Source organism: Monodelphis domestica, chromosome 7, assembly GCF_027887165.1.
Source record: "Monodelphis domestica isolate mMonDom1 chromosome 7, mMonDom1.pri, whole genome shotgun sequence".
In the NCBI taxonomy this organism is placed as follows: domain Eukaryota; kingdom Metazoa; phylum Chordata; class Mammalia; order Didelphimorphia; family Didelphidae; genus Monodelphis; species Monodelphis domestica.
This window is the reverse complement of record NC_077233.1, coordinates 232,669,727-232,695,052: the sequence shown is the minus strand read 5'-3', so window position 1 is coordinate 232,695,052 and position 25,326 is coordinate 232,669,727. Positions and strand designations below refer to the sequence as shown.

Below are 25,326 nucleotides of genomic sequence, written 5' to 3'. Positions count from 1 at the left end.
TATCCACTGCATTGCCTAGCTGCTGAGATCATAGAACTAATGAGTACCCGAGGCAGGATTTGAACACAGGTCTTCTTGACTTTTAAGTCCAGCACTTGCTTCTAACATGAGAAAACAGTAAAATTATATCTTCCACACATCCCATCATACATGTTTAACTAATTTATGCAGGATTTTCTGCCTTTATTCCAAATTAGTTGAGATGATCCTGTGTGGTGTCCATGGGCTCTCTTTCTTTTTTTTCTTCTTGGAATTTCTGGACCCTTGTAGATTCTCAATTTTGTCATTTTGCAGAATCATTGGGACTAAATTAATTAAAAGCCTTGGTGTGCCGGAGTTTGACATTGCCAGGAATGTTTTGGAACTGATCTACACACAGACCCTGCTGTGGTAAGTATAAGGAGGAGGCATCTTTAGACCAAGAGCAAAACATATATATATACCTTAGAGGAACGTGATGTCAAAACTGGAACATGCGAGGGCAGCTAGATCACACAATAGATAGAGAGCCAGACCTGGAGATGGGAGATCCTGGACTCAAATCTGACCCTAGACAATTCACTTAACCCCCCATTGCTTAGCCCTTCCCCCTCTTCTGCCCTGGAACATAGCATTGATTCTAAGATGGTAGGTAAGGATTTTAAAAAAAAATCCATTATGGCATCACCAATGAGTAACTTATGAGTTGTAACTTCTCAGAGTTGGAAGGGGCCTTAGAGGTCATCTGATATAGCCTGAAGTTGGAATTTTGTTTGTAACATTTCTGACAAACGTTCAACCAATCTCTACTGGAATATCTCCCAAAGTGAAGTTATTTCTCAAGATAGCTGCATTCCATTTTGGGTCTGCTCATTGTTGAGATTTTTTCTCATGCCCAACCAGGATCTGCCTTTTAGCAACTTTCCATTTATTCTTCCTAGTCTTACCTTCTGAGGCCAGATGAAAAAAAAATCAATCCACAAGAATTAATTGAATGCCTGCTATATGCCAGGTATTGTGCGAGGTACAAATATAGACCTTCCATATGACTGATAGCAGGTTCCCCCTAAATCTTCTCATCTCTAGACTTCCCATACATTCTAATTTTTGACAATTGAAGTGATTTTTTGGCTTCTAGATGGAAGTGGAACTGCTACTAGATATTGAGAACCATTTTATGGATCACTTTCCCCTGCTGTTACCTCAACATGGTATTTTAGTGGGCAGATGGGTTGCGTAGTGGAAAGAGCTCCAGGTCTGGAATCAGGAAGACCTGAATTCATTACCAGCCATAAACACTTACTAGCTGAGATCCTGGGCAAGTCTCTCAACCCTGTTAGCTTCAGTTTCCTCAACTGTCAAATGAGCTGTAGAAGGAAACGACAAACCACTCCAGTATCTTAGCCAGGAAAACCCTGACAGTGGTCAGGAACTACACAACTGAAAAATGACTGAACAAAAATGGAATTTTAGGCACTTTCTACTAAAAGGGAATTGTTTACTGATTTGGTTTCCAGGCTTGAGAAAGTTGGGAAGACTTTGGTTTAAATTCTAATGTAGATGCCTAATCTTGGACAAGTCAGTTAAACACTCTGATCTTGTTTCTTTATTTTTTAATGGCAATAATAACAGCACCTAGTAGGTTATTATGAGGCTCAAATGAGATGATGTACATAAAACATTTTATAAACCTTAAAGTGCTATATTATTATACTATTCTAAATATATTATTGCGGGATATGCTATGTGAAAGCAGTGGCTGTCTCTTTGCAGGATTGGCATATTCTTCTCCCCTCTACTGCCCTTCATTCACATGATCACCCTCTTCATCATGTTTCATATCAAAAAAGTGAGTAATGTGTTGGGACCACCAGGGAAAGCAAGCATGGCTTAGTATTGTGGTTGAGGAAGGAGGGAAAGGAATCTCCCCAAACTACATCTGTTTGAGTGTTGGAGAGAAGAGGGTGGTGGCAAGGAGAGGTCATGGGGCACCAAAAGTTGAGGCTCAAAAGACACACAGAAGAATTGATGGGCAATTGGATTACTCTTCCTTCAGATCAGCTTAATGATGAACTGTCAGCCTCCAAGCAAAGCCTGGCGTGCTTCTCAGATGATGACTCTTTTTATCTTCCTCCTGTTTTTCCCATCTTTTACTGGAGTGCTATGTGTCCTAGCCATCACTGTCTGGAGGTAAAAGCTGACTCTGTGATAATGGGTGTTTAATGATTACATTTGGGGATGAGTTGGGGTGGGAGTGAGGGAAGGAATCTAAGTAATGCTAGTGTCCTTATTAACTGCAATTTAAATATTTCAGTAACAGTTGTGTATGTGGGATTTTTTTTTTTTAAATCAGGCTCATCAAGAGAAAGAACTGTGGGAGTAGAAACACAGAAGAAAAACATGACTTTTCATTTGTTTACATGGCTATATGATTTGGGGTTTTGGTTTTAAAAGATTGCTTTATTGCAAAAATGAATAATATGGAAATAGACATAAGTGATAATATTTGTATAACCCAGTGGAAGGGTTTATTGGATCTGGGAGGGGGGAGGGAAGAGAGAAGGAAAAGAAAATGAATCATGGAAACAGAAAAATTTATTTTTTTTTTAATCAAGCTTTAGTGCCAGCTGGGTGGCACAGTGAAAAGAGTGAGCACCAGACCCGGAGTAAGGAGGACCTGGGTTCAAACCTAACCTCAGACATTTTCTAACTGTGTGATCTTGGGAAAATCACTTAAACCCAATTGCCTGGTCCTTGCCATTCTTCTGTCTTAGAAATGATATTAGGAAACAGATGGTATTTTTATTTAAAAAATTTTTAAATCACATTCATGATTTCATTTGTTTAGGGAACTCTTAGTAAGTCAACTTCAACCTGCCTCCATATTTCAATTTGCAATCTTGGAGAATAGTCTGGAACAGTAAGAAATTAAGTGACTTGCCAGTACATGTCAGAAGCAAGATTTAAACCCAGGGTTTCCTGATTCTGAGGCCAATTCTCTACACACTATATCAAGCTTCCTCTCATAATAATTTTTTCAAGGCTAAGGAAGAAAAGAAAAATTTTTTTTCATTTCAGTCATGTCGACTCTTCATGACCCCATTTGGGGTTTTCTTGGCAAAGACACTGGAGTGGTTTGCCATATCCTTCTCCAGCTCATTTTACAGATGAGAAAGCTGAGGCAAACAGGATGAAGTGACTTGCCCAAGATCACACAGCTAGTGTCTGAGGTCTAGTTTGAACTAGTCTCCTGACTTCAAGACCCAGAGCTCTAACCACTTGACCACCTAGATACCCCTCATCTACTAATTAATTTTTGAAATTAATTTCATTTAATTAATTAAAATTTTAAGTGACCTGCAAAAACTTTCAACACCAAAGTTTTAAGAACTTTATACCTCAGATGGTATCAGAATTATTGCCACGTGACTCTAGGATAACTGGCAGTCTTAGGACTAAATTTCTTTCAGTCAAGCTCCAAGAGTTTATTCACATTGATTTCTCATAATTTGGTAAAAAGAAGCTGAGGGAGTGGGATACTATAGGAAATGCATTTAGGGCTTGGGGCATCAGTATTTTTACCCTCAACGGATTACACCAAAAGTGTGAGCAGAACAATTTATTTTATTTATTTAATTTTATTTATTTAATTTTTTTTGTTACAATACTCACTTTATTTCCCTCCCTCCCTCCCCTCCACCTGCCCTTCCCGCCGCTGACGTGCAGAGCAGAACAATTTATACTAATATCAGTATTATAAAAAATGAACTTGTGGGTAGACTTTTTTTTTAAGCCCTTACCTTCCATCTTGGAGTCAATACTGTGTATTGGCTCCAAGGCAGAAGAGTGGTAAGGGCTAGGCAATGGGGGTTAAGTGACTTGCCCAGGGTCACACAGCTGTCTGAGGTCAGATTTGAACCTTGGACCTCTCATCTCTAGACCAGGCTCTCAATCCACTGAGCCACCCAGCTGCTGCCCAATTTTTGGTGGACTTTTATAAACTAAGGAAGAAAGAAATGAGCAAAGCTAAGGGAATAATTTACACAATGAGAACAACACTATAAAAACAAGCACTTTGAATGCTGCTAGAGTTATGGTCATTGCAGTGACCATTCATGATTCCAGAGGACTGATAATGAAGCACCTTATCCATTACAAAAAGGCAATGGGTTTAGGATGGGAATTGAGCTATAAATATTTTGAGGTACAGCCTTTGGGGGAATTTCTTTTGCTTGACCATAAATATTCATTATAAGAAATTTGTTTTTTGAGGTTTTTTCCCACTCCCAGCAGATTGGGAGTTGGGAAAGTGAGGAAATAGGTTTCTGTTAATTAAAAAATAATAATAAAGAGATAAAGGGGTTGAGGGAACTACAGATATGAAATGTTGCACGTACTTTCAGATGAGGTCAGTATGTTATTAGTTTTACTTAACTGTTTTGCTTTGTTATAAAAGGGGGAATAATCCATAAACATCTGTAATGGGAAAACAAAAGACATCAATAAAACTTAAAATGAGGGGCAGTTGGGTGGCTCAGTAGATTGAAAGCCAGGCCCAGAGATGGGAGGTCCTAGGTTCAAATCTGGCCTCAGACACTTCCTAGCTGTGTGACCCTGGGCAAGTCACTTGACCCCCATTGCCTAGCCCTTAACACTCTTCTGCTTTGGAACCCATACACAGTATTGATTCCAAGATAGAAGGTAAGGGTTTAAAAAAAAAAAACTTATGATACTCATTTTACCGTTGAGGAAACTGAGCAGATGGAGATTAAGAGACTTGTTCAAGGTCACACAGTACACAGCTGGTAACAACCAAGGCCACATCTAAACTCAGGTCTTCTTGACTCTGGCCCAGTACTCTATCTAGCCAGTCTCAGTTGAGAGGGGAGGAATACTTTAAATATTAGTTTTTATTAGGAGAATTCTCAACCTTTGTTTTATTTGTTTTTTTATTTGTTATTTTATTATTTAAAATAACTATTTATTATTTTATTAATTGTTTATTATTAATTAATATATTATTTATTATATTCAATTAATAAAATATTTTATTTATTTGTTTTATTAGAAGAATTCTCAACTTTTGTAACTGTTATTTGTATAAGTCCATGGCTGAGAAATCTCTTTGATTGAAAAGTCAAATGACCTATATATAATGATGACATTACAACAACAAGATAATAATGACAAAAGTAAGAGCAAAGAGAAAACAGTCATTTTAGAAGCAAAAATATCTTATTTTCCTTTTCTGCTCAGGTTGAAGCCTTCGGATAACTGTGGTCCTTTCCAAGGTCTCCCTTCCATCATCCATGCCATCTACGGATGGATTGAGATACTCAGCAGCAAACCTGGCTACTTATGGGTGGTGTGGATTTATCGGAATCTCATCGGAAGTGTGCATTTCTTCTTCATCCTCACTGTCATTGTCCTGTAAGTGGGATAATGAAGGGAGACAAGGGGAAGAAATGTAAGGCTTTGGGGATAGGCCTGGGGGGGAGGCAGAGGGGAGAAGAAGCAGCTCACTGGAGACACCTTAAGGCACCAGCACCCTTGAGTTTAGTGGGAAAAGCAAAGGACCAGGCATCAGGAGAAGGGCTTCTCATCTCAACGATTCCCCTGCTTAATTTTATGACCATAAGTAAATGATTGAACATTTCTATGCTTCAGAAATGGAAATGTCTATTTCTTCTTTATTTTGTTATTGTTTAGTGGTGCGGTCATGTCTGACGCTTGATGATCCTATGGATCATAGTCATGCCAAATACTGTCCGTGGAGTTTCCTTGGCAAGGATCCTGGAGTGGTTTGCCATTTCCTTCTCCAGTGGATTAAGGCAAAAAAAGAAGAGAAGTGATTTGCCCAGGTTCACAACTAGTGTCTGAGGACAGACTTGAGTGAGGGTCTTCTTTACTCTAGACTCACTGAGTTCCCTAGCTGCCTCCTAAGCAGTGGGTAAGTGACTTGCCCAGGGTCACACAGCTAGTGAGTGCCTGAAGCTAAATTTGAACTTGGATCCCCCCTACTCCAGGCCCAGTGCTCTCTATCCACTGATCCATCTAGCTCTGTTCTTAAAAGGAATGGAAGTAATACTGCCAAACCTATCCAACTCTTTAAAGGATGGACAGAATGAGATCCTGGAATTCCTGGGAAGTACTTCGAAAAGTTAAACATGCAGTACAAATCCCAGGGTGTTTTTTGCTTGTTGTTGTTGCTATTATTAATGAGGTATCATTATGGCTTGGTATTAGAGCAATTCAAATCAGATAATATCTGCAAAGCACTTTGCAAACCTTCAAGTATTATAACTTTGAGGGATTATTGTCGTTATTGACACAGGAGAGAACTTGGTTTCTATAGAGTCCCCTTTAAGAGCCCATTGCTTTTTAAAACGTGTTTTATTGGTTTTACGAGATAGCACATGTATAACCCAGATCAAATTGCTTATCAGCTCCAGGAAGGGAGGTCATTTGGATCATATAACTTCAGAAAACTTAGTTAGAAAATTGTCATTTTATGTAATTGGTAAAATAAAATATCTATATGAAAGCAAAAAAAAGAGGTGGGTTATTGGGGAAACAGGTAGCACAGTGGATAGTGCCGGATCTGGAGTTAGAAAGACCTGGGTTCAACCTGGCCTCAGACACCTCCTAGTGTGTGACTTTGGGCAGCTTACCCCTGTTTGCCTTAGTTCTTTTATCTGCCATCTGAGCCGGAGAAGGAAATGGCATACCACTCCAATATCTTTGCCAAGAAAACCCCAAACGGGTGGGATCACAAAGAGTCAGACACAACTTAAATGACTAACAACAGGACAAGAATACCTATAGAAGTCCTGTTTTCCCCTGTTCATCTGTACAATATAGGGGCAACCCTAGCATGGGAGGGAGGGGAAGACATTGTCCTCTTTGGAGGTAGGAGCTGCATGGCTGTCCTGCCTCCAGGACTCATTTGTTCTTCCTTCTTGCCTTTGTTAGCAAAATAGCCCAGAACCTGCCTGAATTATTTGCCTGTTCTTGTTTTCTTCTTTTGTTTAAGGATTATCACATACCTTTACTGGCAGATAATCGAGGGAAGAAAGATCATGATCAAACTTCTACATGAACAGATCATCAATGCAAGTTTCTTACTATTCTGGTTATCTTTTTCTCTTTTCAACTTGAGAATGGTCAGAGAAGTTTTCTATGGGTCTCATGGGGCTCCAGCTAAAGCAGGAGCCCTTAAACTCTATTTGTTTATGAACTGTATTTCAGGAAAATTGGTTTCTTTTATAATCTCATGTATTTTATGCATTTAAAAAATTATCCAGAGAAGGAGCCCATAGATTTTAGTAGATTGCCAAAGAGGTCCATGAAAGAAAGAAGTGTCTGTGCTAAAAATCTGAAGAGCTAATAAATGTTTCTAGTGGAGACAGAGAAAAAAAATGTGATTCCCTAATTATAAATGTCATAGGGGTTCTCAATGGACTAAAATTCTGCATAGTAAAGGTTAGCCTACTGATGCACTGTGGTTTGATAGTAATGCATGCCAGCATTATCGTACGGCTGTCATTGCTGGGAATAAGTTTCTATGTAGTGAGAGGTTTTAGTAAATCATAGTGGAATAGACTTGAATCTAAATCACCTGAGTGATGAAACTCAACAGAATTTGGGTTACTCTAGACAGCAATGGAGCAAGGGCTGGCCCCACACATGCATGAGTAGGTATAGCTGCTTAGAATCATAGAATCTTAACATCTGAGTCTCCAAGGTTACTCAGTACAACCCATACATGAATTATGAATCTCATCTTCAATCGTTGTTTGGTAGAGCAATCCTCAAAGAGTATCTCTTGTCCACAGTGTCTCTTGGCCTGAAAACTATACCGTGAGAGTCACTGATCACCTGGGCAGGGCATTGTGGCCAGGCTTAGTTAAAATACACATATATTAATACTGGGAAGAAGTTTTCCTGGACCTATTCTCTCGGCACAGTTTACTTTATTAATATAACTAGTTGATACCTTGTGCTCTTGGAGAGGTAAAATAGAAAGTTCTTAGCATGATTTTATTTCATTTAAAGCCCTTATCTTCTATCTTAGGATCAATACTAAGTATGGGTTCCAAGGTAGAAGAGGTTCAGTGACTTGCTCAGGGTCACACAGCTAAGAAGTGTCTGGAGTCATATTTGAACCTAGGAATTCTCATCTCTAGGACTGGTCTATCCACCGAGCCACCTACCTGTTCCACTTACATTGATTTTTAATGGACAGGAAAATGCAAGATCAGGGCAAGTGGTTGGAGAAGGGTCATTGTATGGGAATGAGTCAGGAAGGGCAGAGCTAGGATTTTCTACCAGGATGCAGAGGAGAATGCTAAGAAGGATATATAAAAAAAAAGGCAGGGTAATGAAGATTATTTAATGTTTGTCATCATTTTGCCAAAAATGTCTAAGAAATATGTCTACTTCTGTCACCAAATCCAAAAGTACCTCCATTTTCTAGATTTAAAGGGGTGCATCACATTTGAGAAGAAGAGAAAATGAGGTGTTAATGATTTCGTTAAAAATTCATAACAAGTTCATTTCACATCAATAAAAACAGGTTGACTATCCAAATCTCCCCCCCCCCCCCGACCCCCGCCATGATTGCATGATTCTTGTTGTCTCCTTCCCCTTTTCCCTCCCCCCCTCCTGGAGTTGACAAGCAAGCCCACTGTAATCCAACTCTTCTGACCCTCTCTCTAAACTGAATGTGTTAATGTGGGACAACAACCAAACCTCTTCCTCTTTCTAGAAGTCTTCCCTCCCTTTTGCCACCTACTCCACACACAGTCATACCATTTTTATTTTGTACAGGAGGGAAAAGACAAGGTATTTCTTGTGGAGAAGCTTTTAAAGGTCCAGGAGGCCCAGAAGAAACCAAGTCCTTTCTCACTGTCTCTAGAAAGAAGGGAAGTTGAGGTGAGTCTCAAGTATTAGTGCTGATGAGCGCTGTACTTCTCTTTGAATGTGGAATGGTAATGAAAAGAACCCTGGTCAAAGAATCAGAAGGCATGGATTCTAATCCCAGCTGGGGTACCATATGCCTGGCTGGTCTGGGAGGCAAAACATTTGTCCTCTCTGGGCCTTATGTCCTCAATCAGTTTTTAGATTCTCTTTTGAGATTACACATTGATACAATTTTCAATAATCTTTTTCTAACATTTTTTGATTCATGTTTTCTCCTTCCCTCCCATCTCTAACTCCTTCCCAAGATGGAAGGTAATATCATATGGATTATACATGTTTCCGTGTTTATCATATTGTAAAAGAGGACATATACTACTTACACTAGAGAAAAATTCATAGAGGAAATAAAGAATAAAGAAATAAACAAGGGGATATAAGAAGAAATAAATAAGGAAATGAAGAATGGCATGTTTCAGGCTACATTCAAACTCTGTCAGCTCCTTCTATGGCAGTGGAAAGTCTTTTTTGTCACAAGTCCCTGAAGTTGTCCTGGATCCTTGTACTATAACTATAACTGTAATAAAGTAAGTCGCAGTTAACCATGGTACTTTATTACTGTTACTTACTATGTACAACGTTCTTCTGGTTCTGCTCACTTCACTTTGCATCATTTTTTATGAGAAATTTTTTTTGGTGATCACCTTGTTCATTATTTCTTATGGCATGATAGTATTCTTTCACAATCATATACCACAGCTTGTTCAGCCATTCCCCAATTGATGGACATCCCTTCAGTTTCCTGGTCTTTGCTACCACAAAAAGGGCTGCTATCAATATTTTGGTAGAGGTTGATCTTTTTTCCACCATCTTTTACTACTTTGGGATACAGACCTAATAATTGTGATGCTAGGTCAAAGGATATGCAGTTTTGATGGCTTTTGGACATGGTTTTTAATTGCTCTCCAGAATGATGAGATCGGTTCACAACTTCACTAACAGTGTATTAGTGCCCCAATTTTTCCACATCCCCTCTAACATCTGTCTCTGTCTATCTGTCTCATCTGTAATTACTCCCTTTCAGCTGGCTCCTTTATGGAAATGAAGCTCACTCAAGCGCTTATCCTTGATTTCTCTTCCTTTTTGGCATCTTCCATGTGCCCAGCAATAAAATCAACTACAATTCTAGCATGCTTTAGGAAAACCCAGGACACAAGAAGATCTCAGGAGACAAAAAGGAATCACAACTTTGCAGTATAATCTAAGAGGGCAGAGCACAAAGGACTTGGGCTCTGGAATCAAAGGAATCAATCCAGCTCCACTACTGACTCTCTGGGTGACCTTACACATTCCCCATCTGTAAAATGAGGCAGTTTCACAGATATGCTTTAGTAATTCCTTGAGTGGCTAGGTTGTGCAATGGTTAGGGTAAGCTCTAATCTGGCCTCGGACACTTTGAGCCGTCTCACTCCAAGCAAATCCTTTAAATTATCCATGCAAAACATTTTGCAGACCTTGAAGCTCCATAAGCTATGTAAATGCCAGCTATTACTATTAGTCATTACATTTCCCCTAAATCAAAAACACTGTTAATTGCTTTAATAAAACCTAATTGAGGGAACAGCTGGGTGGCTCATGGATTGAGAACCAGGCCTAGAGATGGGAGGTTCTAGGTTCAAATCTAGCCTCAGACCCTTCCCAGCTGTGTGACCCTGGGCAAGTCACTTAACCCCCATTGCCTAGCCCTGACCACTCTTCTGCCTTGGAAATAATACACAGTATCAATTCTAAGATGGAAGATGAGGGTTAAAAAAATACCTATTAATTGACCTGCAACAAATATGAGGGTTTGAAGGGAGAGTATGCCAGAAGATAAAAGATGAACTGAATTAATTAGACATTAGACCAACCAATATGATATGCCCATGAAGATCAAGGCAGAAATATTTGAGATCCCAGGGCTGTAAACATTGGAATGTTGGTCTACAATAAAGAATGAAGGGAAGGCAAGTAAGTGGCTCTGGTGGATAGAGATCCAGGCCTGGAAATGGGAAGCCCTCAATTCAAATCTGACCTCCCACTTCATAACTGTGACCCTGGGCAAGTCACTTAACCCCAATTGTCTAACATTTACTGATCTTCTGCCTTGGAATCCAAACTTAGTTTCAATTCTTAGGCAGAAGGTAAGGATTTAAACATTTTTTTAAAAGAATGAAAGGCAGAATTCTGCTGCATTTTTGAACCACTTCTTACTAGAAGGCTGTGTAGAAAACTCAAGAGAATCACAGAATGAATTAAGAGCTCTTGAGAATGTCTGTCAGGTAGCTGATGGTGAGGAGGTAGTTTGTCCTATAATGGGAAAGTCGGGAAGACTAAATAGCAAAGATGGTGTATAAAAGATGGACTGCCCCACTTACTGACTAAATCCCAGAGGGCCATCAACAGCCAGAAAGGAATCCAGAAACATCGTAAAACCAAAATCTGATTCTTTGTACAAAAATGGAAAAAAATAAGAACAACACAAGTTCTGCAATATAGGAGTGGGCTGGTCTATACTCTCATTGTGCTGAAAAGCCATGTATCCAAAAATAAAACAATGAAACTTTGTGTTTATGATTTATAATCCAATACACTAACAAACTTTCTCTGTTTTCAAGGTTCAACAGTGTATCAAGAGCATTCAGCCCATTAACTGGGGAGTCACTGGTACACATATGTTGGAATTAGGTGCTAATTTTTGTTACAAAAGAAATAGAAGGAATGGTCTTAAGAATTTAACAGCGAAATTTAGTAGAGGCAGTCTTGCAGCCAAGCTAATAGAGAACTGGCCTGGAAGTTGAGAGCCCAATTCAAATCCTGTCAGTGACAATTACTGACTTCATGTACCTGGGCAACTCATTTGACCATTTGTTGCCCCCAAGCAGATTTCTAAGACAAGAAATTTCAGAGAAGGTGCCAGTCTGCCCTGGGAGATGGAGTTTCTTACCTGTGTTCCATATACCAATGAAATCAAAGGTTCAGTCCAAGAAAAAAAAATCTAGTAGAGGAGACCAACACATATGAGATGTGGGAACCATAAATGGAGCCATTCATTCATTTAACAATAGCCAACTTTGTAAATGTTTATAAAGAATTTTGTATAAGTGATGTCATCATAACTCATAAGGATATGGTGGATAGACTTGGAGTCAGAAAGATCTGAGTTCCCACCTCGCCCCAGACACTTACTAGCTTTATGAATTCTTGGAGCCTCAGTTTCCTCATTTGTAAAATGATTTGTAAAATAATAATAGTACCTATTTTACAGAATTGTTGGGAGGATAAAATGAAATATTTGTACTTGGAAAACCTCAAAAAGCTATATAAATATTAACTGGTATTAAGTGATTTCTCCAGCATCCCACAACTATTAAGTGTCACAAGCAAAATTCAAACCTGGATATTCTAGACCTAATCTAGCATCCTAACCACTATTTCATGCTGCTATCTTATGTGCAGGAAAAGGAGCACTGACATGAGAGAGAGGAGATTTGAGATCTAATCCTAGTTCTGTCAGCTGTGTGATCTTGGACAAGTCACTTTCATAAAGCTGTCATAAGGATTACATAAGAATTATGTAACAAAAGTATTCTGTAAACTAAAAAAGATCACACAAAAGAGTGTCCTATAGGGAACTAATATGATTTATGCTGCCAAAATGGAAGCTATTTATAGTCATATGAAAAAATACTCTAAATCACTATATATTAGAAAAATTCAAATTAAAACAATGAATTAAATTAAATTAAAACAGCAATGACCAAGACTGATTTCTGAAAATTCCCAAAGAACAGGGACTTTTTTAAACATGTTGCACTAAATGTTTATTCCAGTATGACCATGGTGATATGAAGGAAGAACCAGTTTTGTCCACAGCCTGAGGGTCTCCAAGTGGGCCCCAATATTCATTTTTCCTACTGTCGAAACTATTTCTTCCTGAACATCCCCAATGAGCTGAGCCAAGAAAAGTCCAGAAATTGGTCACCTAATTATGTCTCACTCTTTTAAGTGCTTCAATTTCATTTCTCCCTTGCTTTCTTCTTTTATAGTCTCTTACTGCCCCCCCCATTTTATTTTCCAGTTCTACCCTATTTTTCTCTTCAATTTCTTCCTCTTTATCTCTATTACTTTCTCCCCTTTCTTTCACCATTATGACTTCCATTCCTTCTTCTCTCCTTTCATTCCACCCCTGTTCCCCCTCTTCCTTTCTTTCCTCGTCTCCTGTCTGCTCATCTTACCTTCTCCCCATAACTGCCTTTCCCTCAGAACCATCAGAGATACACTAGATGTAAGGAGGAGGTTAAAACCAATGCTAACGTATTTTGTCAGCCTGCCACCATACTGCATTCTGTAAGAGAATAAAATGACCCCCAAACCAGAAGGAAACCTCCTGACACCCTTGAGTTACTTAAAAGCACAAAACCTTAGGAGCAACTTCACCTGTCAGAATATTAAAACTGTGGACATTTGGAGTCTATGGCCAGATTCTGATTTTGTACGAAATCAGTGTTGGGAATTAGGAGAGGAAGGGGAAAGGCCCAGATAAAAGATCTTCTTCATCTTTCCTAGTTAGGGTTTCTTCCTCTCCAGGACTGGGGAAAGCCACAGATGACAGAATATAAAAGACAGTGGATGTGAAAAAGACTCCCAGATATTCTAAGCATTTGGTAGTTATTTTGAATATAACTCTATTTCCTACTGATTTTATTTGCTCTATAGAATGCTTTTGGTTTTTATAAGTTTAGGTTTTAAATGGTGCCACATCCACTCCAGGACATGTCATTTTCCTTTTCTGTCATCTATAGTGATTTAGAGCATTTTTTCTTATGACTCTGATAGCTTTGATTTCTTTATGTGAAAACTGACTGTTCATATCCTTTGACCAACTGGTAATCGGGGAATAATATGTATTCTTATAAAGTTGACTTGGTTCTCCATATATTTGAAAAAAGAGGCCCTTTCAGAGAACCTTGTAAAATTTTTTGTTTTCTTCTTTTCTTAATCTTGACCACACTAGTTTTATTTGCACAAAATCTTTTAAATTCAATGTTATCAAAATAATTTGTTTTATACTTGACAAAGCTATATCTCATTTGATCATAAAGAATTTCCTTATCCATAGATTTGGTGGTAAACTATTCCATGCTCCTCTACTTTGCTTATGATACCACCCATTATATCTAAATCATGTATCCATTTTGGCCTTATCTTGGTATATGGTGGGTGATGTTGATCAATTCGTGGTTTCTGCCCAACTGCTTTCTAGTTTTCCTTAAAGTTCATTATCAAATAACGAGTTCTTGCCCCCAAAGCTGGGAAATGAAATTATTTCTTAAAAGTCAAGATCTGGGGCAGGTTGGTGGCTCATTGGGTAGAAAGTCAAGCCTGGAGACAGGAGGTACTGGGTTCAAATCTGCCTCAGACACTTCCTAGCTACATAAACCTAGATAAGTCACTTAAACCTAATTGCCTTGCCCTTATTGATCCTCTGCCTTGGAATCAATACTTAGTATTGATTTTAAGACAGAAGGTAAGGGTTTAAGAAAAAAAGCAAAAAACGGACACACCCAATGACCCAACAATACCATTACTAAATCTGCTTTAAAAACAAACAAACAAAAAAAAAAAAACAAAGATGGGGCAAAGGACTTATTTGTGCCAAAATACTTATAGCAGCTCTTGTGGTGTTGGCAAAGAACTAGAAACTGAAATGTTGTCCATCAACTGGGGAATGGCTGAACAAGTTGCAGGATATGATTGTGATGGAATACTATTGTGTTATAAGAAATGACAAACAAGATGATCACCAAAAAACTTAGACAGACTTATCTGAAGTGAAGCAAAATGAAGTCAGCAGAATGATGAGAATATTGTACATGGTAACAGCAGTTACTGTTAGCAGCAGTGCAATCCAGGATGACTCCAAAGGGCTCATGATGAAAAAGGCTATTCATTGCTATAGAAGAAACTGACAGGTTGAAGCATATCATCCTTTACTTTATTTCCTTCTTAATTTTTCTCTAGCATAAGCAATAGGTCTCTTTTTTACATCATAACGAACATGAAAATATGTGTTGTCCGACAACATATGCACAATCTCTATCATAATATCTGTGGTCTTGGGGAGGGAAAGGTTATGGATGGCAAAATGTCAGAAAATTATTATTAAAATTGTATCAATGTGTATTCTGGGAAAAATAATTAATAGGCTAGTTCTATTATAAACAAAAGAAAGAAAGAAGCTGGAATCAACTAAATAAGTCAATAGATCTACTAAAAAGAAGCAGAAACTTTTTCAGATAAGACATTTAATCCCAGTTACAGGGCAAGGGTCCAAGTTGTATGATTTGAGATCTAATACAAATATTCTTTTACATGCAGAGGGAATCTGGTACAAGCCTGGATAGGGTGGCAGCAGATGTACCAGAGAGAAGCAGGTATTTTCAGGTAAGAGTCTGAATGCCTAAGCTTAAGTCACTCTACCTATATCTTACTTCTTAAAAAATGGGGAGGGGAGAGCAGCTAGGTAGTGTAGTAGAGTCCAGGAGTCAGGAAGACTTGAATGCAAATCTGGATTTAGACATTAAGGTCATAAGTGATCCCCAGCAAGTTATTTAACCTCTGTTTGCCTCAGTTTCTTCATTCTAAAATTCAGATAATAATAGTATCTAACCTTGAATATCAAATGTAATTAAAATTTTAGATTATTAATGTGCATTTATATTATAGTATGTATTATATTTTAAATTAATACAAATTATATTTAAAAATTAACTTTTATTCTAAGAGATCAGTGTGTCTAAATAGAACTCACAGAGATAAGATTTCTGCAGGGCCTGGGAGGAGCCCATAAGCTCACAGAAAATATTGTTTCTTAGCATTGTACTCTGAAAAATTGAGCATACATGTCCAAGTGGGCTAATTCTTTTTTTTTAGAGGAGGAGGGAAGGAGGGAAGGAAAGAAAGAAGGAAGGAAGAAAAGAAGGAAGGAAAGGAAAGGAAAGGAAAGGAAAGGAAAGGAAAGGAAAGGAAAGGAAAGGAAAGGAAAGGAAAGGAAAGGAAAGGAAAGGAAAGGAAAGGAAAGGAAAGGAAAGGAAAGGAAAGGAAAGGAAAGGAAAGGAAAGGAAAGGAAAGGAAAGGAAAGGAAAGGAAAGGAGGGAAGGGAAGGGAAAGAAAGGAAAAGAAGGAAAGGAGGGAAGGAAAAGAAAGGAAGGAAGGAAAGAAAGGAGGGAAAGAAAGGAAAGGAGGGATGGGACGGAAGGAAGGAAGGGGAGCAGGAGGGAGAAAAGGAAAGAAAGAAGTGTTTATTAAGATTCTACTACTATGTACTAGGCACTGTGAGGTGGTTATTAGTATGAACCCCATCTTTCAGTTGAAGAAATGGAGGAAGACATGGTTAAGTGATTTGCCCACGGTCCCAACAGCTAGTATCTGAAGCCAAATTTAAACTCATGTCTTCCTGGCTTCAGGCTTAGTGCTCTGTCCATTGACCCACCTAGCTTCAAGGGTGCTCCCTTTCATTTGATGAATTTAAATGAAAAACTGGGGGCAGCTTGGTCACTAGGCCAAGAGTTGGAGATCCTGAGTTCAAATTTGGCCTCAAACACTTCCCAAATTCTCAAACAAGTCATTTAACTCCAATTATCTAACGCTCACTGCTCTTCTGTCTTGGAACCAATGCTTAGTATTGATTCTAAGATGGAAGGTGAGGGTTTAAAAAAATTTAAAGGCTGAGTGACAACTACTCATGGATGTTGTAAAGGGGTCTCCTGGGCTAGATGGCCTCTGAGGTCTTTTGCATTCAAAGGTCTTGTGTGGGAGGACTTTTGCCCTAAGTTACAGAACAAGTTAGTGCTGGGTCTGTTGCATTTAGGTATCTGGAGACAGAGGTCACAGGCTGGTTTTTCCAGTTCTAAGGTGACTTTATTAGTCCATACAGAAAAATCCAGGGAGAGCCCTAGACTGGCTGGTGTAGACACCAAACAAAAGCCAGGTTTCTGTTAGGGTAAAATGTCTTCCCCCAACCACAGAGCCCGTCAGCAGTGCAGCTGTTTCTTGGGTTCACCAAAAAAGCAACCTTTCTTTCAGAGTAAGACTCTTAATCAGAGCCACAGCACAGCTGAGTGGCAGGGCCAGTTTGAAAGGCCAGCTCAGCTCTCTCCAGATGCATTATGAGCTGTCCTCCGGGGAGTTTGGTACATACAGTGAACCTGTTAGGGGATCTTATGACAAAGCAGATGGGGTGAGGAAAGGAAGCTGAAGCAGTTGGGGAGGAGGTGAGTCCATTTTTGTGGTATCCCAGGATTGGAAGGGACTGAAATCTGACCTGATCCACAGTAAAGATTTCTTTTTTCAGATCCAGTGAATTTGAAATTTGTGTATCTTTTGGGAAGTGTTCAGCTGAATTAGAGTCAGCCACAAGGACTCCATAGGGTAAATAAAATAGCTAGAAGGAGATAGGAATGTTTAGCCTAGTCCAAAGAATGCAGAGGCCAAACCAAACCGGCCAGGGACATAAAAAGTAATTCAAGTGACAATTAGAAATCTCTTATCTCTTTCTTAGCAAGATATGGTGGGTCCCTCTGCTGACTATCTAGAAGGTCAGGGAGTGAGGAAACCACCTTATGCAGTGTCACAAGTTGGATTTGTCAAGAAGAATCCCCATGAGTCTCTTAGGAAGCTCCTAAAACTGTGAAGTCATTTGGATTCAGATGGACACTTTATGAGATTGTTATTAGGGAAAGGGGGGAGACCTTGACTGGCTTTAGGGGTGAAAGCTAAAAAACAAGGATATCAATTGTCTGATTAGTGCCAGAAGGGCTTTGGTTATTCTGCCCAGAGAGGAATCAAAGGTCGCACACAAGTGCTTATATTTTTTCATTTTTCTTGAGATTCTACGGCTGAACCACTAAGTCAGATATCATACGAGATATTATTCTAGGCCAGTCAATTCAGGCTAGTCTAGTGGTTCTGGCTTGGAATGATGTACTCCTAGTCCATAAATATGGCCATTACCCTGGGAATAAGCTCCTATAGGGAAGGGATCAGTCAACCCTACCAACTTCCAATTAATTAACTCCTATTCACTGGGCAAGTGAGCCAACACAGCCTTTTGGAGTAGACTAATGAGGCAGCATAGGCCAAGCAAGTCAAACTACCACCACCGTATTTTTTTATTTTAATAACAAATTTCCACAAATGTTTTCCAAAGTTATATGGTCCATATTGTCTCCCTCCTTTCCTCCCTCCCTCCTCCTGGAGCTGACAAGCAATTCAATCTGGGTTATCCGTGTATTATCATGCAAAACACATTTCCATAGTATTCATTTTTGTAAGTGAATAATCTTATAAAACCAAACCCCCAAACATATACCCAAATAAACAAGTGACAAATCATATTTTTCCATTGGCATTCTTACTCCAGAAGTTCTTTCTCTGGAGGTGGAGAGCATTCTTTGTGTCCTGGATCATTGTTTTGTCATTAAGAACCAAGTCTATCACATTGGATCATCCACAATATTGCACTTACTGTACCACCACCATCTCCCCTCAGTAACCAAGAGCCTTGAGATTAGGAGGGTCTCCTTGGCCATTAGTCCTGTTTCCAGCCCAGCCCCATAACTCTCTTCAAGGGTAGAAATCTTTTGAAGAAAGGGTTCAACCTCCTTCTCACCATCAGCAACAGTTGCTGACCAACTGCCACTAAAAGGCAGAAAAAGACAACAGACTTGGCCTCATTGCCCAGAGCAACCTGACATCTGCCATCCTGGATAGGAAGGAAGCCTATGGTGAAGGGCTTAGTCATTACCACACAAGGTCAACCAAGGGCAACTAACTGGGGATGCAAGCACGGGATCAAGAGGGAGAGAGAGGAGCTCTCACGTGCCATACAGGCCAACCTCCACCACCGCCCTGATCGCCACCTCCTTTTAAACCCCAATGGAGTCAGCTCAGGACTCTGCTTTTTTTTTTTTTTTTAATAATGTATTTAGTCAACTTAAAACATTATTCCTTGGTTACAAGAATCATATTCTATCCCTCCCTCTCCTCCCCCCACTCTTCCCATAGCGCAAATCCACTGGGTTTTACATGTGCAGGACTGCTTTTTTTTTTTTTAACATTATTTTATTTGGTCATTTCCAAACATTCTTCATTGGAAACAAAAATCATTTTCTTTTCCTCCCCCTCTCCTCCTGTCATCCCTTCTGTAGCCGACGTGTGATTCCACTGGGTTTCACATGTGTTCTTGATTCGAACCCACTTCCATGTTGTTGCTATTTGCATTAGAGTGTTCATTTAGATTCTCTCCTCAGGCATATCCCCTCAACCCCTGTAGTCAAGCAGTTGCTTTTCCTCGGTGTTTTTAAGAGCAATGCTCCCAGCTCATTGTTGGGGTACCATGTCATCATAACATTCAATTCTTCCTTCCCATAACTACCATCCTCCCTCTTCCTAAGACACCAGGAAGTCACCAGATTCTGCTGACTACTTTTGGCTAGTTTCATTCAAGGTTCAGATGAAAGATCAGGACGGAGAGAGACTTTCAACACTGAAGCAGATGATTTTCTTAAAATCCTCTTTTTCTAAATACAAGCAGACACTCAGTGGTGATCTATATCGACGAGTATGGCTCTCTAGATCCTCACACCCAGGAACAAATCCAGGTTGCTAACAACAGACCACACAGGAAGGAGAACTCCAAAGAGGTTGTTTATAGAGGATTCATCTGAAAGGGAGTCTTAGTATATTTAAGACCATTTTGAGTTTTGAAGTCTGTCTTAGAAATGCAGCCTCATCAGCCCTGTGTAACAGGTCCAAGTCAACATGGCCCAAAGCCACTTTCTAGGAGCTTGTCTTTAGCTTGATTGCTATCAGCCTTTCTTACTCTGGCAGTGTCATTTGGGGTCCATTGTGGCTATGTAATATTTACATTGTCTACCTTATAAAAGGCAATTATATAAATATGATCTATTACTTTTTTTTAAACCCTTTAACGTCTTAGAATTAACACATGGATTCCAAGACAGAAGAACAGTAAGGTCTAGGCATGAGGTTAAGTGACTTGCCCAGGGTCACAAAGTTAGGAAGTATCTGAGGGCAGATTTGACCTAGGACCTCTCATCTCTAGGCCTGGCTCTCAATCAAGTCACTTAAACCCAGATGCCTAACTGTCCCTGATGTATTACATTTGGTAGCAAGGCTACCAAATTCTTACTAGTGGAACAGGAGCTATGGAATTGTGGTCCCCGAGATCTTTGGAAGCCATTTTTTATAACATCCTCTATTCTCTTTCCCATTTTTTTGTTTTGTTTTATTTGAAAAGTGGGAATAGAATTTAATAAACATGAAATATAAATAATGTGCTAGGAAGAAGGGCCTAATCTCTCTTCTTTCCAACAAAACTAATAGTATTGTGACATTCTTGCTTTTCATTCTCTCTTCAGAGGCAGAATTTGGAATTAATGGAAGAAAATTACCTTAACAATGGTAAGTAACTGAACTACCAATCTGTCATAAGCAAAGGGCTAGGGGCAACTAGGTGGCTTGGAAGATTGAGAGTCAGGCCTGGAGACAGGAGATACTGGGTTCAAATCTAGCCTCAGACAACTAGGAAGTATCCAGGGCCACATTTGAACCCAGGTCCTCCAGACTCTGGACCTGGCACTTTATCCACTGAGCTGTCTCCTTTGTGGGGAAATAGATTAATGTTGTTTTCACTTTTACCTATCAAATTGGCAAAAACGATAAAAAAATAACGGAAATGGATTTGAAAGGATTACAGGAAGACAGACAGACCAACACACTGTAAATTGGTCTAGTTGTTCTGGAAAACAAATTGTGATTATGGAAGAAATATTGAACTATTGGTAATTTTGGGTCCTAGACCTTCCACTCCTGGGCATATGCCCCAAGGAGATCAATGACAAAGAGACAGGGACAGGGATGGTCACTGGACTAATGATGCACTAGCATAGGGAAGTACCAAGAGAAAAAACTCCTCTGCAATTTATAGTCTTAGTATTGGTTACACAGCACAGAGACATGAGATGAGCCCAGAAGGCAGTTACAGTTAGAGGCTCCCTGGGTAGAGTCTAGAGGTCCTGGATTCAATCCTGGCCTCAGATACTTGTCTGAACTATGTGACCTTGGGCAAGTCATTTAACCCTTACCTCTCTTCTACCTTAGAACAGACACAGTATTGGTTCTCTCTCTTAGTGAGGGAGAGGAAGAGGACCAAGGGAATGGAGAGGGAGAGAGAGGGAGGGAAGGAAGGGAGGAGAGGGAAGAGGGAGAAGGAAAAAGAAAAAAGAGAAAGGGAAAGGGGAGGGGGAGAGAATGTGTCCAGGATTACATAGCCAGTATATGTTAAGGGACAAAACTTGAAACTAGAACTTCAAGACTATCTCTCCATCCACTATGCCATGCCACCATAACAAAAAGATGCATATATATTTTTAATTTTATATACATATTTATGTATCCACCTATATATCCATACAAGTAAATGTTCTTAGCAATGCTTTTTGAGGTAGGAAAAAAAAGTGAAATAAAACAGGTACTAATTGATTGGGGCTGAACAAATTGTGATTATGAATATGATGGTTTTATTGTAAATAATAATTTTATTTTATTTTTTGAAAATTTTTATTTAAATAGTTAATTTAGAATATTTTTCCATGGTTACAAGATTCATGTAAAAAAGTATAAGGTAAAAAAAGAGTAAAGAAAGATTACAATGATTACAAACCTATAACTGATAGCAATAAAAAGCAGTTGAACTCTGAAGAACTAGAATGAAGAACTTTGGTCCTGGATAACTAAAGTTGAGGCACACTTCCTTTTGGTCTAGTCATCAAGACCACTGCTGGCACCAGCTGTCAAAAATGGAACCCCCTTGACACTGGCAGACATTGCCCTAGTGTCCATTGGCTTTCCTTAAATGTTTTTCTTTGTTATCAGGGAAAGGTTCCAATAGTGGGGAGAGAGGGAGAAGCAATTTAGGAAAAACAAGAGTGGTGTAAAAATATAAGATGGCAGTCAAAAGAAAATAAAAATTAATGTTGCTTTTGTTAAACTCAGACACAAGAGAAGAAATATCTGAAGAGCCATCTCAAGCCCTAAACCTTGCCATGTTGGCCAGACAACAGGCAGAAATGGAGACATGAAGAAGTATAAAAGTGTTTACAATTCACACAAATTTCTGAGCTTTTTGCCAGAAGTATATCAACCATTTGCAGAAATATACATGTTGGAAAACTGAGGATCATCAGCAATGAAAATAACAAAGTAAAATGGGAAAGTTCCTTGCGAATTCTTTTGAGTCTGTTCACTTTTAACTGAGACAAAGCATATTTTGCTTTTCTTTCTCTATCATTCTTTCTCCCTTCTTTCTTTCTTTCTTTCTTTCTTTCTTTCTTTCTTTCTTTCTTTCTTTCTTTCTTTCTTTCTTTCTTTCTTTCTTTCTTTCTTTCTTTCTTTCTTTCTTTCTTTCTTTCTTTCTTTCTTTCTTTCTTTCTTTCTTTCTTTCTTTCTTTCTTTCCCCTTCCATCTTAGAATCAATACTGTGTATTGGTTTCAAGGCAGAAGAGTAGTAAGGGCTGGGCAGTTAGGGTTAAGTGACTTGCCCAGGGTTACACAGCTAGGTGGTATCTGAGGGCAAATTTGAACCCAGGACCTCCCATCTCCTGGCCTGGCTCTCAGTCCACTGAAACTTAGCTTCTCCCACATTTTGCTTTTCTAATAAAGGCTATTATCATTTTTAAACTTGTACCTTAGATCAAGTGATGAAACAACTTGAAAATTATGTATCTGAGCTTCAAAATAGCAATGGGAACTATAGGCATCAATTATTGGTCCTTAGAAGAACCAACTCTTCCTTCTCCCTTCTGGGAAAGTAATTCTCTGCCCCACCCCCAATCCCATCACACACACACATCATTTGATCAAGCTTCCTGTGGTCTAGTCCCTAGATTGACTACAGCAAAAGTAAGTCTCTGACCTCCTGGAGTTTACATTCTAAAAGAGGAGGGAATGAAGCATATCTATAGACAAAACCCAACAAAAATAAAGATACACAGTAAACTGGAGGGAGGAGACACAAGCAGCTGGAAGAGGAAGAGGGGAAACCAGATAAAGCCTCATGCAGAAGGTGGCACCAGTCTCATCTCTTCTCTAGCCTTTGGGAATGGTACTTCTTCCTACAAAAAGGGAATTATGATTTCTCTTTCCAAAGAGCTGAGACAGAAATACAATACCCACTCCATGCCCATTGAATAGATGATGAAGTTCAGATCATTCAAGGGCATTATAAAGGCCAGAAAATTGGAAAGGTAGCTCAGATTTATAAAAAATGCTATCTATGTTGAGTGTATACAACTGTCCAAGTAGGCATTCATCTCAATAAGGTGGTTTTTAAGGCTAACCCTGGGCAAAGACTAATTTTAATAATTTTAATAACTAAACAAATGAATTTTCATTACAAAGCCAAATTTCATCAAATATTAATAATAGTAATAATTATAATAGTTACCATTTATTGAGTGCCTACTATGTACCAGGCACTATAGAAGCTTTACAGATATCTAATTTGATCCTCATCACAGCCATGAAAGTAGGTACTATTATGATCCCCATTTTGCATATGGAGAAACTGAGGCAAACAGATAAAACGACAGTCACACAGCTAGTACCTGGCTGAGGGCAGATTTGATCATGGGTCTTCTTGACTTGAGGCCCATTGCAGGCCATTTAACTGCCCTTAAATAAAACAGTGTGGCTATTATAAAATATAAAATGGATAATTTTGGTTAGATCAAAAAAAAAAAAGGTTTTGTACAAACAAGACAAATGCAACCAAGATTAGAAGGAAACTAGGAAGCTGAAAGGGGGTGAAGTTTTATAATAAGAATCTCTAATAAAGGGCTAATTTCTCAAATTTATAAAAATAAAAGTAATTCTGTAATTGATAAATGACAGTTTTCAGATGAACACATCAAAGTAATTTATAGGCATATAAAAATGCTTGAAATCATTCTTGATTAGAGAAATTAAAATAAAAACAACTCATACCTATTAAGTTGGCTAATATGACAGAGAACAAAATAAATGTTAGAGGGGATGCAGGAAAATTGGGACACTAATACATTGTTGGAGCTGCAATCTGATCCAACCATTCTGGAGAGCAACTTAGAACTCTTCTCAAAGACCTCTAAAACTACAAACCCTTTAATCAATCAATATCATTACTAGGTCTATTTCCCAAAGAGATTTTTTAAAAGGGGGGGGGGGAGGAGGAAGGGAAGGACCTATTTGTGCAAAAATATTTATTGCAGTTCTTTTTATGGCAACAAAAACTTGGAAATTGAGGGGTTATCCATCAGTTGGAGAATGGCTAAACAAATTTTGTATAGGATTGTGATGGAATATTACTGTATTATAAGAAATGACAAGCAGGATGATTTTGGAAAAATCTGGAAAAACTTAGATGAACTGATACAAAGTGAAATGAGTGGAACCAGAACTTGTACACAGTGACAACGATCTTTTTTGAGAAACAACTATGAACGAACTAGTTATTTTCAGCAATAGTGATCCAAGACAATCCCAGAGACTCATGAAGAAAAATGCCATCTGCCCTCCAAGGAAGAACTGATGGAATCTGAACGCAGACTGAAACATACTATATTTTACTTTCTTCCTACTTCTTTTCCTTTGAGATCTCTTTTACAAAATGACTATGGAAAAATGTTTTACATGATTATACATATAAAATCTGTATTAGATTGCTTACAGTCTCAGGAAGGCTGGAGAGATGGGAGGGAGAGAAGGAGGGAAAGAATTTAGAACTCAAAAAAATTCAATGAATGTTAAAAAATTGTTTTTACATGTAATTGGGGAAAAAAATAAAATATTTTTTAAAAGACTTTTGCTGTAAAAATGTAAGAGTTTGCAGCTAAGTGGCACAGTGGATAGAGTTCCAGATCTAGAGTCAGGAAGACTCATCTTCCTGAGTTCAAATCTAGCCTCAGACACTTATTAACTGTGTGGTCCTGGCTAAGTCATTTAACACTGTTTGTCTCAGTTTCCTCATCTGTAAAGTGAGCTGGTGAAGGAAATGAATCCAGAATCTTTGGCAAGAAAACCCCAAATTTCTCCATCCTCAAGCAAGCTCTTTAAACAGGGATAGTGACCTTGCTCACCCAGATTGAAAACTTACACATAGTGGGATTCTGCAAAGTTTTTCTGTTTAGCTTTTCCACACAGTAATTAACAATTCCCCCCATATTTTTCTGGTCCTTATTGAGTTTCATCCTTCAATAGTGAATCTAACTGGTAAGATTTTCTCCATACTATTACAATTCATCTATCTGGGAATTCATAGGGGGCTTG

General features: G+C 38.8%; 1 protein-coding gene across 1 annotated transcript in view; it reads left to right on the top strand.

The window, feature by feature from the left end:
• TMC5 (transmembrane channel like 5) overlaps positions 1–22,246 on the top strand; it is a 104,128-nt gene extending 81,882 nt beyond the window's left edge. The window contains exons 17-25 of the mRNA XM_056806305.1: positions 295–390; positions 1,753–1,828; positions 2,036–2,169; positions 5,236–5,409; positions 7,013–7,091; positions 8,809–8,913; positions 15,319–15,384; positions 20,382–20,424; positions 22,018–22,246. Of these exons, the coding sequence (XP_056662283.1) occupies positions 295–390; positions 1,753–1,828; positions 2,036–2,169; positions 5,236–5,409; positions 7,013–7,091; positions 8,809–8,913; positions 15,319–15,384; positions 20,382–20,424; positions 22,018–22,103 (859 nt within the window). The 3' untranslated portion in view covers positions 22,104–22,246. The remainder of the gene's footprint in view (positions 1–294; positions 391–1,752; positions 1,829–2,035; positions 2,170–5,235; positions 5,410–7,012; positions 7,092–8,808; positions 8,914–15,318; positions 15,385–20,381; positions 20,425–22,017) is intronic.
• Positions 22,247–25,326: the final 3,080 nt, after the last annotated feature.